The 17,394-nt window shown below is 36.5% G+C and overlaps 2 protein-coding genes across 17 annotated transcripts; one reads left to right on the top strand and one right to left on the bottom strand.

The window, feature by feature from the left end:
- Positions 1 to 1,589: 1,589 nt before the first annotated feature.
- On the bottom strand, positions 1,590 to 8,257 carry LOC105188608 (palmitoyltransferase ZDHHC2). 16 transcript variants are annotated; one of them, XR_003113240.1, is made up of 11 exons: positions 7,822 to 8,253; positions 7,332 to 7,358; positions 7,042 to 7,136; positions 6,782 to 6,902; positions 6,453 to 6,676; positions 6,153 to 6,282; positions 5,943 to 6,069; positions 4,919 to 5,005; positions 3,660 to 3,786; positions 2,214 to 3,487; positions 1,590 to 1,783 (listed from the first exon to the last, which is right to left on the bottom strand). XR_003113240.1 is itself a non-coding variant. In XM_025301028.1 (11 exons), the coding sequence occupies exons 1-10, from the start codon at positions 7,970 to 7,972 to the stop codon at positions 2,262 to 2,264; spliced, it is 1,101 nt and encodes a 366-aa protein (XP_025156813.1). In that variant the 3' UTR covers positions 1,590 to 1,783; positions 2,214 to 2,261. The 16 variants fall into 16 exon arrangements, 12 of the variants coding, with proteins under 12 accessions (XP_025156813.1, XP_025156815.1, XP_011148491.1 ...); XM_025301028.1 differs by having other exon boundaries at positions 2,214 to 2,273; positions 7,822 to 7,972; XM_025301026.1 differs by having other exon boundaries at positions 1,712 to 1,783; positions 3,373 to 3,487; positions 7,822 to 7,972.
- Positions 8,258 to 9,067: 810 nt separating this feature from the next.
- Positions 9,068 to 13,830, top strand: Nhe1 (Na[+]/H[+] hydrogen exchanger 1). The gene is made up of 5 exons (XM_011150235.3): positions 9,068 to 10,479; positions 10,568 to 10,737; positions 10,810 to 11,178; positions 11,331 to 11,662; positions 12,423 to 13,830. Exons 1-5 carry the CDS (start codon positions 9,177 to 9,179, stop codon positions 12,445 to 12,447), a joined length of 2,199 nt encoding a protein of 732 aa, XP_011148537.1. The 5' UTR covers positions 9,068 to 9,176; the 3' UTR covers positions 12,448 to 13,830.
- Positions 13,831 to 17,394: the final 3,564 nt, after the last annotated feature.

Below are 17,394 nucleotides of genomic sequence, written 5' to 3'. Positions count from 1 at the left end.
ATGGCAGTCCAATACAAAACATATGTACAATCTTTTATGCCCGAAACTTCATAATATGTAACAAATTCTGCTCGAAATATACCAATAGAATAGTTTATTGTTTGTAATCAAATATTTATAGAGATAACACTGTTCTTCCAATTTAATATGTAAACTGCAAAAAACCAAATTATTTATATATGTAAGTACAAACTCTTGTCTTTATAATCTCGTTATGTCATGTAATACATGGTTAATAGTTAACATTACACAGTTATCTCATTTGATGTGAAGAAATAGGCTATAACATAGATATATCCCTGGTTTGTATATATAAATATATATATAGATATATATATATTTATATAAATATATATGGTGTATGTATGTGTAATAAAGCATTATAATCGAAATTATTAGAAAGTTCTAAAGTTGATGGCACTTAATCCAAGATTTTGTATCATATGGAATAAAATTATAATCTATATTAAGTATCTATTTGAAAAAAATTAACAGGACGATTCTTTTATTCTATATGTAGTATAAACTGAGACTTGATACATCTATAGATGATTTATAGATCATCTACATATCTTAACCATTTGACCGAGTTTCTATACTTCTTGATCTTTCTACTTGAAATTTCTGTTTGATTGTTGCATTATCAAACAAAAGTTATATACATCTGTAGTTTCTTTTTCACGTCTTTAACGTAGATTTTGCAAGTAACCAATATCTGGAAACCAGAACAAACAATTTTCTATATTGTGAAAACTTAAAATGTCATTACAAATAACTTTGAAATAATAAGATATATTCCTAATAAGTATATTTTATGCATAAATTTATGTTGTGCTATTTAAAAACGTTTCTTTTCTATTTTTTTATAAAATTGACATTATATGGTAAAATAGTTAACTTACATATAATTTATATATTAATAATAGCACAGAAATTATTAAGTGAAATCAGAATCATCCTATGTAATCTCTTTCTCACAGTAAAGTTGTATGGACGAATTTTTATTTATAATTATTCTTTTGTTTAACACACACGTGTATGTATCTATAAATCTATTCGTTTTTGAAGAACTTCTAAACTAGTGCAATAAGTGTTAGAATGAAAAAAATACACTTTCTTTCACTCTAATTTATTGCACTAATGTGCACTTATTCAGAAGTTGTTCGAAAGTGCATAGACTTTATATTTTAACAAAGATGATGATTGCAAATGCAATGTTTTCCTGATTTAAATCGCAGTGTGATGCTTCTCAGTATTTATGGTACAAGTCGTAATCTACACATTCAAGCAATTTATAAATTTATAATGACATCGATATTATGTATCATATTTATGAGGATGATTAACTTATAATATGTGATATACTATGATTAAAATTACAAGTAACCATAACAATATACTTTTAACAACGATCCGTGTATATATTACAATATATGTATATAATACAGTCAATATTAAAAGTATCTTAGCGCAGGGGGCAATTTCTAATGTTAAAAATATTTGCACTTACTGCGGCAACGGTTTAGTGAATTTCCTTTGCAACAGGAACACCAAATAATCCTAATGCGCGATCCCGAGAAATTAATTCCACTTTAGAGTGTAGAATGGAAAGGAGCACCGAAAGTAAATCGATATTTCAAACTATACTCGCTACGTCATAATTACAATTTCACAGAAGCGTATACGTGAGATTTTTCATATGAACGGTGCTGTTCAAACAGATTCCGCGGTAGTCAACAGTGGTGGTTGGTCGGCATCAACACCAGGACCTATCACAGCAGTGCTGTAAAATATGTTTGACATGTTACATTGAGGAAAATCACTTTCGATAAAGCTTGGCAGCAATGTAAGGCATGAAGATCTTGCGCGCTATAAAAGCGAGGTATATGTGCCCACTGTGGAGTTGTCGGGAATCGCGCATATTGCATGAAGAAAAAAAAAGAAGAAAAGAAGAAAGAGAACAAAAAGGATGAGAAATTCGCAGCCCTTCCAAATGTTATTATGAATATAATTATGTAAAAATATAAGCCGTGTTAATTGGCATTCCTCATACCCAGTCAAAGTCATATTATATATATGTATCGTATAAATTCCGGAATACAGCATAAAAAAAAGAAGAAAAAAAACATCGCCCAAATGTTTTATATGTATACGCATGCAGACGTGAGATTTAGCTGTGACATGTGGATCGTATGGACTACGAATAATATTACCCAGTGCCAAGAGCCAAAATTGTAGCTTCTTCTACCAATGTCATTTGATCAATGGTGGACCTGTGGTCAATCAGAAATTCAGTAACATGAATTACACTAACAAAAGATATAGTGCTACTGTATTTACCTACATGTATGATGTGTGCGCGTAACTAATAATTACGTATGCTGTAAATGAAATTCAAAGTTGCACGTTTTAATGAGCTGGTCATGAAGAAATTCGATACATATACTACAAGCTTACAAAAAAATATATCTACGTACAAACGATATAAAATATACTTTGTATGTGATGCACACATGTGAAATATAAAAGCTAATCGACTTCTCTTATTTTTCAAACAGAAAAATATTATATTAGACAATTGTAACAAGTTAATGATTCAAATATGGATTCTCAAGCAAGTTATCTTAATAGTTTAAAATTATTATTATTAGAGGGGAGAATAAGCAGCAAACGATTTCGGTAAAAATATCGAAATTAGTCTGTTAATGAAAGCGAAAGCTCGCGAACTCGCGGTGAGACGAAAATAATACTTGACACTTATTAATATTGAATTCAACGGCGCACTTACTGTAATTGGCATGATGTATTTTGTAAGCTTATCTGTATATTTACGATAAAACTTCATGTAGTGCACACATGAAATGCAGAAAATCTAAAAGACCACGCATTCAATCAACGTGTATTAATAAAATAGTGCGTCCAACAATGATATATATACTCTCTGTAAATAATAATACTGAGCAATTTATTGTATCTCTCAATTTTTGCTGACGCGCACCGCGCACGTGCAACACGTGGAGAGTGGCAACGTTCTAAATAAAAACAAATATATATATAAATAAAATGATAAATAAAATCTTATATTTTTACAGCGAAAAGATTATGTCTTTCCGGTACATATGCGTAGTATGCTTACACATTATTTTACTCACTAACGTACTAGCTACTCTTATCCTCTACTTTACTCGTCCCCTAGATCGCCCGTCTATTTCAACGAAGTACGAATGCTTGTAATAACTATCGGAATGTACGTGTACATTCATCACTCATTATTAATGACTATTATTTGATCATAATACGCATCAGTGTCAATAAATAATACAAGAATGCCACTCGGTAACAGTCAGGGAAAACCCTTTCTGTAAAGGATACATCGAACTTATTCGCTATTACGTCGTGAGAACATACGTCGAGTCCTCTGAACATACACGGTGTCCCACAATTCGCCGTCTGTTAATTCTGAGTTCTGGGACATCTTGTATTTGAGCTGAGGTAGAAATCTTACAGTTACGTACAGATTGTTAAATGATAACAAATGTCTATATGTAACTTGCAACGAAGCTACAATAATTGCCGTATTAACACCAAGATTTCGATATGTGCCAGCGACTCGGACAAAATTATTGTCTCTTGATCTAAAGATCGAACCTACGAAGTACCTGATTTACGTAGGGATGTGGGGAGTCAAAGTCGGTATCGTCAACCCACTGTTGGGTTCCATGGCCCAACAGAGTATGAGTATCCTCATTGCACAGCCTCTCGGGAAAGTTTACCCCGTCTCCAAAGCTGCAAGCCACACCCTACCTTCTACTCGATGTCATCCCATGTCTACTACCCTCATGATGTAACTATTTATATCTTTGTTATTTTTCCATCCCTCTTTTGCATTAAATTTAAATTTCAATAATTAAGTGAGAAATAGTCAGAGATCTTAGGGAAAAAAGATGATTGTACATAGTTACACCATTTTATGCACTACAAATATTATCTGTAAGAACCAGATGCACAATACCTCTTTTGCAATTGTAACAATTTTATACCAATGAATACAATTTTTGGTCTTCAACTGAAATTTATAATACGATATACTCATACATAGGATGTGCAATTTTACAAAAAAAAAAAAATAAATAAATAAAAAAAATATTAATAAATATTTCCTCTGTGTAAAACCAGAAAATTAAAATAAAGCGGTTAACTTTTTTGCACTCCACAATATAGATAAATATTTCTTTATAAAAAAATTAAACACAACCAATATTCTTAAATATTCTTAAAGAATGCTATAGAAATTTATATTCTTTCGTCCTGCCATAGCATTCATCTAAAATATTTTATCTTTTTTAAGGATCAACATTTAAATAAAACATAGAACACGCAAAGATACATAATATATTGTAAAACAGAATTATAGTCAGAAGGAACATCTTTCCGAAAGCAGTGTAAATAAAGATTTTATTTTTTACACTTTGCAGATGTAGAGAAGCTTAAGTTGCATATTAAGAAACGACTGAGGAATAGTAATTAAAATGATTGCCAGTGCCAAACAAATATCAAAATACAAATGCATTACATGCAGCCTGGAAGCACTTAAAGGTTTTATCATTACTCTGGAACTCTATAAAGAGACAAAAAATATATACAAATATATAGATATATAAAACGCAAAAGAATATGTGAATACTAAAGTGAATCCTAAAAATAAAGCGCTCCGAATAGGCATCAAAAGTGACCAAATAAAAAGTGCTAAAAAGTAGATTAAAGAAAGCACCTTCCTCTTAAAGTTCAATAATCAATTTAAAGCACTTAAAAATCTATATAAAAATTATATTCTTATCGAGAAAATGCAAACGAGTTCCATAGTAAAGAATCAAGATAATTAATGTTACATCTGTATTCGAACTTTAATAATGCTGACCTGTTCTGAGTACTGCCCATGGAGTCATAAGTATTGGGTGTGCCCTGGTGCTGCGATCGTACTGGGTAGACGACACCATTCCCCAGACTAGAACACATCCAATGCAACCACTCCAATTGAAAAATACTGAATCTGCTATTTCGTCAGTCGTATTCACAGCAAATAAACATAGTGTTTGAAACAAAAGCAATTTGAAATGTGCAAAAGTTGCATACTAAATAATGGTGCACCAACTGTTTTTATATCCACATTTCTAACGAATTGTTTATATTAGAGAGAACACAAAGAGAGTATTTGACACACAGAATAAAGATGGGGAACAATACATTTCCACTTATATACCTATACACCCCTGCCTCGATTTAATGTAAATATCTCTGTAATTTTAATATAACACCGAGATATAAAATACAATAGTTTGTAAACACATATATCATTCTATTTCAACAAAATGGGAAAAGTACATTTTCTTCGAAATTTTATATAAAAAGGAATATATATATGTGTATGTATACACACGCACACACATATATATATATATATGTATATATATATGTAACAAAAACAGGTAATGTAAAAATAATGCACTGGAAGAAGAATGACCATCGATATAAAAATAATAGCCACATATAATCTGCACATTCACCTCATTATATAAAAAATAATATATAAATATAAAAGTATGTACCAATCAGAAATTAAAAGTTGTATTACACAAAGCATGCATTCATTTTGCTCTTGAAAAGAAATTTTGATAAAAAAATAAAAGTCGCTCACTTTTACGATCAACGTACTCAACAATCTGTGTTAATGCTTATATTACCGCATTTCGAATTTCTTTTAAGTATGCCAAACCACATGGTTCTTTTTTTATAATTATGATAGACGGTATACTAGAAGCATACAAATATATCGGTATAATAGTTTAGTATTCACTGTATATTGTGCAAATGGTTCTCACTTTGTACAGAGACTATATAACTTTGTCGTTGTACATAGAGTATTAAGGATTAAATACACATACCTACTAAACACAGGCAAGAACCAGAGTCGTGCATTGTCGCCAAATACTTCCTGAAAATTATTATATTTCCCCAAGCTAAACCCATCTTTGTCCTTTCCTGTTCGAAACATAGGAGTTCTAAAGGCCTCTGCAAACATATTATAGTTAATTAGATGTTTCAATTAATAATTATACTATATACCATTAAAACAAAAATATTGAAAAAATTACCTAGTGTTGACCTATTGTGCACAACCAGATAGCAATGGTAGAAGAAAAGAGAGTTAAGACTGACTGCAAACATCAATGCAACAAAAAAAAGGAATAGTAGATGGAATCTACCCGTTCCATCTAATTCACCCTACAAAGAAAAAGTCAACCGATCACAGAGAGATTAAAATTGAATTATTGATATGCATGTGTATGTATGTGTGTGTGCACACACATATACACACTGTGCTTTAACATAAGATGATACATCATAGAATTATTATACAAATTGATTATAAAAGGAAAAGAAATTATACTCACTTTCCAAAAATGTATAAAGTATTGCAAGGATGTAGCAGTAATAAACATACAGTATAGAAGTGCATATGCCAGAAACAACATGAAGAATTTGTAATTGTGAAAGCCTACACAGTTGTTCACCCATGGACAATGATGATCCATTTTTAAAATACAAGTTCCACATACACTGCAATGATGTGTTCTATCAGGCTTTATCAGTTGACATTTTTCACAAAATCGCATTGCTGAAAGCATAAAAAATATATTATCACAGTATATACTTATGATTCTAATGCTAAATTTCCTTTGTATCATTAAATTTATACAATATTTTTATTATGAAACATTACCTCCTTTTATAGTGCGATTGGTAACTGAAAGATCCTGTGCAAATCTTTCCAAAATTTGTCTCTGTATTTCCTCAGTTTCAGCTTGTTGTAATTTCTCCATTTCAACATCAGGTATTTTAAACTATAAATTTTGACAAAAAAGTATACAAACATACACACATATATGTACAAAAAATATATACAGTAAAAAAAAATATATATACAGCATATTATGTTTAGAATATATAATTTAAAAGACTAATGAAAATTACACAAATTACCTTATCTGGTACTGGCATCAATTCTGTGAATACTGTTTGCCAATATGACCATAAAAACATCAGAAATAGAATATGGAAGAAAAGTAGATAGAAACCTGTCAACAAATATAAAAATAAAAAAACTTGATGTCAATTGATCTTTTGTACTATAGCATTCTTAATATTAATTAGTATATAGATAATACAACAAAATCATGAAAAGAACAGCTAAACTAAACATTATTAGTAAACACTATTAGACACTATAGGAAATATTGATACATAATTGATATAATATGTGAGATACAAACCTTTTTGAACATAATTGTCTATTGTATCTGAAACAGTCACAAAATTACAATACAATAAAAAATATCTGATCAAAAGTCTTATTGTGGAACTGTATCATAAATATACAACATATATATTTATGTATTTGTGGCAGAGGTACAGAGGTGTAAAAATAAGTCTATCTCTCTAATCCAATAATCTTTGTTGTTATTTTTTGTATGCCACAAGCATTATATAAAGTGTCAGGAGCAACTGCATCCTAAAGATCACGAACTATATTGTATAAACAAAAAATGACCCAGTTTCAATCACAATTCTACATGGAAACACATTGAGAACCTGAGATTATCCAAGAGTCAAGCAAACACAAATGAAACTGTTACGACATTGTGTATATATGAAGCGATAAAATAGTTGGCGCGAGATTAGTCAGATCCGTAGATTTTTATTCATGACACGAAAAAACCATGAAGACGCGTCAACACGTCCACCTGTTTTGTGTATACTCACAACAGCACAATTGCACCACATAAGCATAATAGGACCAGGCAACGATCGTCACGATGAAGATCACTGGTATCCACTTGACGGCCTTCACGCACCACCAACACGGACCGTCTTGCTTGCCCATCCTGTTCACCGCACCGTCGATAAAGTGCATGAAGATGATGCGTGTCTTCTTATCACGGACCACGTCAACGCATTATCCTTCGAAACGGAGCACAGCAGCATCGCAAGCACGACGTCGAGGACGACGACGACGACGACGACGACGACGACGGGGACCTCTTCGAGAAAAGTTGCCTGCTGTTGCCTGCTGTTTTCCCTTTTTTTACGAGGCTTCCGTGCACGGCGACAAGCGTCGAGCACGGAAACCCCTTATTGCACAAGTAAACCAAAGAGAAGAACTAGAGAAGGCTCATAGACCAGTTTTCCGTGACTCTCGATTGCGCAGCGCCTCCGTATCTGCAAACAGTCATATACGGCCTGGTCTACAATACGTGTCGTAAGTTGTAAGCCGTAAGAATTGACGAATCACAGTCGATTATTACAAAAATAATCAGCTATAATTGGTCAGTTCTTACGGCTTATAGCTTACACACCTATTGTAGACCAGGCCTAAGGCTTATTTCAAAATCGGTTTTGGAAACTTTTGGTCTGTTCTTTTTAGCTGCACTACTGAACTGGTGCAATAAGTTAAAGTGAGAAAAAATATAGTTGTCTCATTCTAACTTATTGCACTAGTTCCGTAGTGCAGCTGAAAAGAACAGACCATTTGGTTTAAGGCCTGGTCTACAATACGTGTCGTAAGCTGTAAGCCGTAAGAACTGACCAATTATAGCCGATTATTTTTGTAATAATCGACTGTGATTCGCCAATTCTTACGGCTTACAACTTACGACACGTATTGTAGACCAGGCCTTAGTCATGAGATTAAGCCTTTAAGGTGAGCCTTAAACTAACAGATATGTTCCGTAATTAATCAACTGATCAATTATCGAGATAACAGGTAGTAAAAAACCTATCCATTTCTTTATCTAATATTGTGAAATTAATAACTAAGTTTGTAAGCAGAAGCACCGACTAGATATTGTAAAGACTGTTAAGCCTGTATCAGACTATGGATTGGGATTGAGATTGAATTGAAATTTGACCAACTGAAAAAAGAGAAAATAATCTCAAATATAGTCAACTTAGCCCTGATTAGTTAAATTTCAATCCAATACTCAATCCCAATCCGTAGTCTGATACGGGCTTTAGTACATTTGCGCCCTCTTAGGAATATCGTGGCTTGGACTTGTTGCGAGGAACGACTGCGAAGTTATCTTCTGCTAGCTGTGAAATAATATTTCACCGTTAAAACAATGACGGTGTCTCAAACACATTTCATACTGTCGTGCAGGTGGAATTTTATTATCGTGATCTTAGTGCTGTGCGACGTATCGCGACATGTATCGTATTGCGAAGAAGCAATTAACCTTAAAAGCACCAAAGTCACCGAAAATGTCACATCTGCGGTGACGGACAAGCCGAGCGTTTTAAACCGTACTCTTTTGCCAGAATTATCCAGCACAGCGCGAGCCGCGAATAATAATGCAAATAATATTTCGAATAACATTGGTAATTACAACGTCAGCTCCTCGACCACCCTGAAACCACCAGCCACATCTGCAAGTACGACACATTATGAGAATGTGGCTGACCAAACATCCGAGAAGATCAGCACATCACCGAGTTCGGTCAACGACAAAAATGTAACTACCATGTCAGACTCCATTCCTGTATCGCCGCAGACTCCTGATGCCACCAACACAACGAACACGAGCACTACCACTGTTGCTCCGGCGGAGCCAGTTTTACCTGACAAGGGCTCCGCGGAAGAGGAGCACAACAGCTCCATGTCCATATTCTTCGTATTGTGCGTGCTGGCACTGGGCATACTACTAATACATTTGATGCTGCACATGAATTTCCAGTATCTACCTGAGTCAGTGGTGATAGTCGTCTTAGGTGCTCTGATCGGCATGATCATAAATCTCATGTCGCATCAGAACATAGCCAACTGGCGAAAGGAAGAAGCTTTCTCACCAACCGCATTTTTCCTGGTTCTTCTACCACCTATCATATTTGAGTCGGGATATAATCTGCATAAGGGAAATTTCTTTCAGAACATCGGCAGCATCATGGTATTCGCTATATTTGGAACAGCTATCTCTGCATTTGTTATTGGTGCTGGAATTTATCTACTAGGTCTAGCACAAGTGGCGTACAAACTCAGTTTTGTGGAGAGTTTTGCATTTGGGTCGCTGATATCAGCAGTAGATCCTGTAGCTACAGTTGCAATTTTCCATGCTTTGGATGTCGATCCTGTTCTGAACATGTTGGTCTTTGGAGAATCAATCCTAAATGACGCAATCTCCATTGTATTGACAACTTCTGTCTTGGAATCCAACAATGCCACAACGACCAGTGAGGCTATTATACTTGGCTTGAATCGATTTTGCCTCATGTTTTTTGCGTCAGCAGGAATTGGTGTAGTTTTTGCTTTAATAAGTGCACTTCTACTGAAGCATGTAGATCTTAGAAAAAATCCATCCTTGGAGTTTGGGATCATGTTGGTATTCACATATGCCCCATATGTTTTGGCAGAAGGCATACAACTATCAGGTAAACATTTTTTGATAATTGGTATGATGTAAGATCTACATAGGACTGTATTGGTCAAAAAGTCATATATCGTGCATTATTGTTACAGGAATTATGGCGATTTTGTTCAATGGAATAGTTATGTCACACTACACTCACTTCAACTTGTCAACTGTTACACAGATCACAATGCAACAAACAATGCGAACGTTGGCTTTCATAGCTGAAACTTGTGTCTTTGCATACTTGGGATTAGCAATATTTAGCTTTAGACACAGGGTAAATATATCATATATTTGGTTATACACCCACATATATAAGTCTTTTTATTGTTCTTTTCTTTCTTAACAGGTTGAACCAGCATTGGTTGTTTGGTCCTTAATCCTGTGTTTGCTTGGAAGAGCCGCGAATATCTTCCCGCTGGCGTTACTCGTTAATCGCTTCCGTGAGCATCAAATCACGAAAAAAATGATGTTTATCATGTGGTTCAGCGGCTTGCGCGGTGCCATATCATACGCGTTGTCGCTCCATTTAAATTTCAGTGACGAAACGCGTCATGTTATTATAACAACGACCCTCATCATCGTGTTGTTTACAACCTTAATATTTGGCGGCTCTACCATGCCGCTGTTAAAATTCTTAAGAGCCGAGAAAAAGCAGAAAAACAGCAGAAGAAAAAAGAAGGATAAGGAAGTTTCACTAAGTAAAACTAGGGAATGGGTAATTGAAAGCTTTTGCCTTGTAACACAATTAATGCAATTAGCACAATTAATTAATACGACTTGTGCTTATCTTTGCAACTACCATATTTATATCTTTACATGTATAATAATTGTTCGACAATGATTGTTGACATAATAATTATTTTATAGGGACAAACTATAGATTCTGAACATTTATCGGAACTAACAGAGGAAGAGATGGAAGTGTCCTTCTTGCAATCGCGGATTCGCGGTTTTGCTAGATGGGATCTGAAATTCTTCATTCCGTTCTTCACGAGGCGCTTCACGCAGCAGGAGTTAAAGGATTGCAAGTCACAGATGACAGATCTGACGAATCAGTGGTACCAAGCTATCAGGATCAGTCCGATGGATTCCGACGACGAAGCAACCACTGCATCCACCGCGCAGTTAAGTCTCAATGTCTGCGGAACAGCTAGGGAGCAAACGAACGGAAAGGAGAAAACCAGTCGTCCTAGTCACGGGTCTATATTAAGTATTTAATTGATTTTGCGTGTAGTGTGTCTTTAAATGTGTGCTGGACAACGTGCTTTCAACTGTATTGCCTCTGTAAATGGGTGTATATAAGTATTTATTTAATATCAGTATTATCAGATCTATAATACGGATATATATATATATATAAACAAGAATATATTTTATTTTTCTTAAAGCTGCGAACGTTACTCCGATTGATTGATGGAGAGCTTTCACACAATTTTCTGTAATTTTACACTGTAATATTACAGGAAAATGTCTTGTACAATATTTTTCTGATTTTAAAATTCGCTTATTTAATTTTTTTTATTTATTAATTGAGTAATCTACTTTAATTATGTGTGTCTCTGTTATCGTTTACATGATCATGCTTCATCAATATTTTTCCATAGTTTATGAGTAACCATACGAAAGGGGAAACCGGAATAACAAGAGTTGTGAGCTCTGCCAATCTTATGCAGTAAATTACATACAGCTACACTCCAGTGAGATTCTCCTAAGATCTAAATAGCTTGTAACTTCTTTTCCGTACTATTTATTTCTTCTTGCCTCACTAATCTCTTTATATACATCTATACAGTTCTATTTATAACCATCATTACATTATTAAGGTATTGCTTATATAGCAAACAGCAATGTATTATCCAAGACGCTTACTTTATTCAAAACAGCTTGGCGATGGTGGTGGGCAGTGAATCGATTTTACCAAGATCATAAAGTATTAATAGAAGTGCTATTAATTTACAGAACTGACGAGGATTCATCTGACTAAAGTCCAACTTATCCCCATTAATATTACGGATTATGTGTTATTAATCCAATCTTTATGATTCTTCTTTAATTATACGGTATATTTGTTGATTGGACGAACGTAATATGATCTGGTATTTTCAGTAGTATTAGACACGTATGTACACAAATAGATAAATTTCCACTTGATCTTGTGACAGATATAAAGTGTGTTATCATCCATCGTAGCGATTGCCATGATATTTTAGCCCTCTTCGATAATTGTATACTTTTTATCAAGTTAATCGGAAATAATTTAAAATATTCACTAAGTAATCAATCGTCGTGGCAATTGTCACGATGGATATTCTATATATTAGAAATTATTTTTTGTTATTTGAAACAGTGATATTAAGTGCAAACAACGAAATTACAAAGTTACGATAACATAATGATGGTATCGCACAATGTTGTATTGAATTTAGTACTTAAAACGCGATTGTATAGTGTAATAATTATTATTTATACAAGTGATAAGAGATAAGAGGTTCAGGCGAACTTGACGAGTTACCAATAGTATGTAGCAAATTGATCTGAGTGATTTATAATGAATTTGAATTTTTTAACGCAGATAATAGATTCTCCGATGTTTAACGCTTAATTTTTGAACTCGTTCATTCACTTCTCGTACAAAGAATTGTTTAGCCGCACTCGTATTATATGAAGAGGATTGCTTTTTTTTATATTATACCGTTAGAATAATATGAAATATTTGATTTATACCGTCTTATTATCAATAGATTCTATTTGTACATAAATGACTTGGAAATAATACAAAAAATATAGGACAAATGAATGAACAATCAGCAAGGTATAAACATTAAAACAAACATTAAAACAGTCTAATTTTAGCTGTTAATTACCTGCGACGATATCGTTGCAAAAAGGAAACGTCTCATTTGTTGTCGGACATTTGCGTAAGCACATGTTTTCGTATCATATCATTCTTGGGAGGATGTACGAAGACTGTTATCTCGTTTCCTTGGGACCGAGCGTTTAACTCATCGCATAATTTTTATAGTTAGATATATATCAACAAAAAATATCCACGAGTACTGTATGGTCATTGTAATGACTAAAACCAAGCGGTGTATGTAACAGATAACGGCAGGTAACATATAAACGATTGTACCACAGTGTGTGCGTACGCATGTGTGTGTGCACGCGCGCGCGCGTGTACACATATACACACATATGTATAATCTCACTTTTCGATCAATATTTCAAATATATCTAAAAGAAACGTGAAAGAGAAAGTATACTGTGCGTTGCACTTTGTATGACCGCAGCTCGATAATCATCCAGGGACAATAAAGGTGATATATAATTTGTGATATACAGAATAAAGGAAACTCAATTAACCATCGTAATTGATTCCAATTCTGGCCACTCTCCTACCTCGCGAAGCGAAGTGGATGAGAAGCGTGTGCGACGAACGAACGAAAAGAGAGAGAAGACAGCGATCAGTCGGTTTATTTTGTTGCGAATTTATTTCTCATATTATATATCGGTATCGATCTCGGGAGGGTAGGTACATTGTTGTCCTGTGTGTATGCGTGTGTATGTTGTGTGTTATTTTACGTTTTATTTCTTGTTTTTTCTTCTTTTTTTTTCTGCGGCACGGCACATAACGGAGGCAGCGTCTAAACATCAAATCCATTTATTCATTCGGTTCGTTAACTCTATTTTATGTTCTAGAGCACTCTGTGTGTTAACACCTCGCATGGTCGTATATCGAGCGACTGGAGCACAAGACGTTAATGCACGATAATATACATCAACGATTATATTGTTCGGTGTTCTTGAGTCCTTCTCCCGGTGGCATCGTCATTCCATGTACAGGTGATTCGTGTGCGCTACTTCGATTTGTTGTACGATACAACCCCGGGCGAATGAATGAATGAATGAATTAACGCGTCTTCGAATACTATCGTTATGCGTTAACGGGGACAGAGGAAGATCTCAAATATGAGGAATTAACATATACTGTGAGTGACGGGGGGTCCGCTACAAAATTGGCGAAAATACTAGAACTATCGAACCCCTTCTTCGTGCAACAATTTACATATACATGTCAAGGAGCTTTGAAGTGAGTGGATGTGATTACGTATAATCGCGGGAGATTATTATTCATCACGCATAATCTCGGGCGAGTATGTAGAATCTCTCGATGCTTGGAAATCTCCGCAACATGTATATTTCTTTCCATACTTACATATTCTATGTTTTTCCTGAGCGATCAGACGATTTGTCTTCTATTATACAAAACGAATATAATCGTGTAATGTAACCGATTCCGATCAGCAGAAAACTCATCCTTACGTGCGTTACGGTTTACGCCAGAAACTGAAGCTCTCTTTGTATCTTTACTATTATTCCACGGTGAGAGATTTAAGGAAAACGAATCCTCGGTATCAGATAACACAGTCTCCACAGATCCTTGAATCCACCAGTCTACGACTAAGAATTTCACTTCTCCGCGCGGGATGAGTTCCCCTGTCATATACTTATTAACTGTTTGCTGCTCAATCTCGTAACTTCCAAGTCACATGTACAAGTAGCGTTTCCGGCCGCAATCGCAAGTAGTTTTACGACAGCAGTCCAGTCGTGTCAATCTTTCCCTCTTCGTTGACTGCCGCAACTTCCTCCAAGTATGACGATATGATAAATTAATTTCTCCAAACTTCACGTCTGCCGGCGCACAGACTCCTCTGAACACCACAGAGAATCATCGATTGCGATCCGTTTGCTATTTATGGGAAAAATTTCATGACATGTGCCGCGTACATTGCCTCTCATCTCCTCCCGGTGTCTTCGCATACGAACATACAGGACTCGTGCGCGGCGCAATCAAGCGCGGCTAAGCAGTCGATCGAGCGGACTTGATACATCTCTCCGGTCCTCTCGTGATTCGATCGCCCGCCAGCCAGCCAGCCAGCCAGCCAACGGTAGTGACAAAGGGCATATTTTTATCGCGCTAATCTGGGATATTGTCTAAGAGTGCAGCGAAACGCTTACGGCTTCGCTTCCCACCTTCCCTTCCCCCCCTTCTCCACCGCCTTCTTCTTCTTCTTTCCCTGTCCCGATGCTCCAGTCGTTTTTCTCGCACACGTCATCCGGGCTATGTACACTCGCCCACTCGCATGTCCCGTTTTGGCTCGATAAACTTCTAAAAATTATCATCACGTATCGTATCGTGTGGGCGCCTACGTGCGCCTTCTACCTCCGACATAGTTACACCCTTATTAAAGTTCTTCCTCGTGGCCGGCGGGTCCTCGGATTTGCTCGCCGGCGAACGAGCGAGCGGATAAGCGTGCAGTTTTTCCGACGGCTCTCTCTCTCTCTCTCTCTCTCTCTCTCTCTCTCTCTCTCTCTCTCTCTCTCTCTCTCTCTCTCTCTCTCTCTCTCTCTCTCTCCTTCCCTCTTTTTCTTCTCTTCCTAATGCTACAAACAGTATGACTACGTGCCAATCAGTGAGACGATGATAATAATGTGTTATTGTATGCCACGCGACTTCGCGACTTTCTTTGCGCATAACCTGGTGTCTCGTCGCTTTTCCGCAACCCCTTTCGTCTCGAGCGCGCCTTATGCAGTTGTTACCCTTTTCTCTTCTTTTTATAACGTACGTAACGATGATCCGATCCTCGGGGATCGTTCTTTAATTCGAGCCCGAACTCCGCATCGGTCATCGATCGTGGATCCTACGCGCACGAACAGGCTCTTCTAAAAATGTGCAAAACCCCACACGGGTTTATCACTCACAATATTTACAGTGCGCGCGCGCGCGCGCGCACGTCGCGACTTACGTGTAATAATAGTTGGTGTTTATTTCTCTTCTCTTTCGGGTAGTGAGTTCTCACCGAGCGTCCGAGAATTCTCCCTCGCTCGTCCTTCTTCCTCTCGCAGTCGCGCTCGCGCGACTCGGCAATTTCGATTTCTTAAGACTAAAAAAGAGGAGATCGCACGCGAGATCCTTCGGACGTCCTTCTTCGTTCGCACGATTTTCGCTCGCTCCTCGTTTTCAAGGCCACCACACCTTCATCGGTCATCGGCGTTCGTATTCGACTCGCGCGATTCGACGCGCGTCCGATGGTACCGATACTCGTCCTTCGCAGTCTGACCAGAGGCGGATCCCCGCGACGATGATAATTAAGCACGATCGACGACGAGAGAGTCCACACAATAGAATTTCGCTACCTTTAGCGTATAATATATCGGCACACGCCTACTATCGATCGCCTTGAAATCAAGCGGCGCGACCAAAGTCGCGGCTCGACCGCAAAAGCACCGTCAACACTCAGACCGCAACACGTACGCTTGTCTCCGACCACTCTGTGATCTTAAAGTATATATAATTCACAAGTGTCAACGCATCGCATCGCATCGCATCGGATTGACGGACCTCGAGATCCTCGTCGCAATCGGTACACCGATCGAATTGAACGGACCCCTCGATTTTTCGTTCGACGCAATGTTTAGAATCTATCGACGCGGGAACGCGAGTCCCCGGCGATGCTTTGTAATTGGGTCCCTGTATTATATACCGTCTCCCCTTTCAATCGATCCCCTTCACCCCTGATCATTCTCCGCGTATGTTACACATTATTATGCACGAGGAATCTCTATCGCAGAAAAGAAAACGGAGCGCTTCGAGACTGCTTGTCTCCCATCCCCCCTCCCCCCCCCTCTCTCTCTCTCTCTCTCTCTCTATCTACTTTACACAAAACATGAAATTATCTTCTCGAGAGTCGGAGGGAGAAGAGACATATTTCGTACATCAACAGCTATACATAGTTTACTGTTATTGTTCGTTAATTTTCTCCTAACTATCTTAACGCCAAGCAGCGGGTCACACCTACACGGTAATTTATCTCTCTCTCTCTCTCTCTCTCTCTCGCTCTCTTTCTGTATGTGTGAGTATGTGTGTGTG

The sequence above is a fragment of the Harpegnathos saltator genome, unplaced genomic scaffold (genome assembly GCF_003227715.2).
Source record: "Harpegnathos saltator strain DR-91 unplaced genomic scaffold, Hsal_v8.6 scaffold4, whole genome shotgun sequence".
Lineage (NCBI taxonomy): Eukaryota > Metazoa > Arthropoda > Insecta > Hymenoptera > Formicidae > Harpegnathos > Harpegnathos saltator.
Note: the sequence above shows the minus strand (reverse complement) of the source record. Positions and strands in the feature narration are given on the sequence as shown.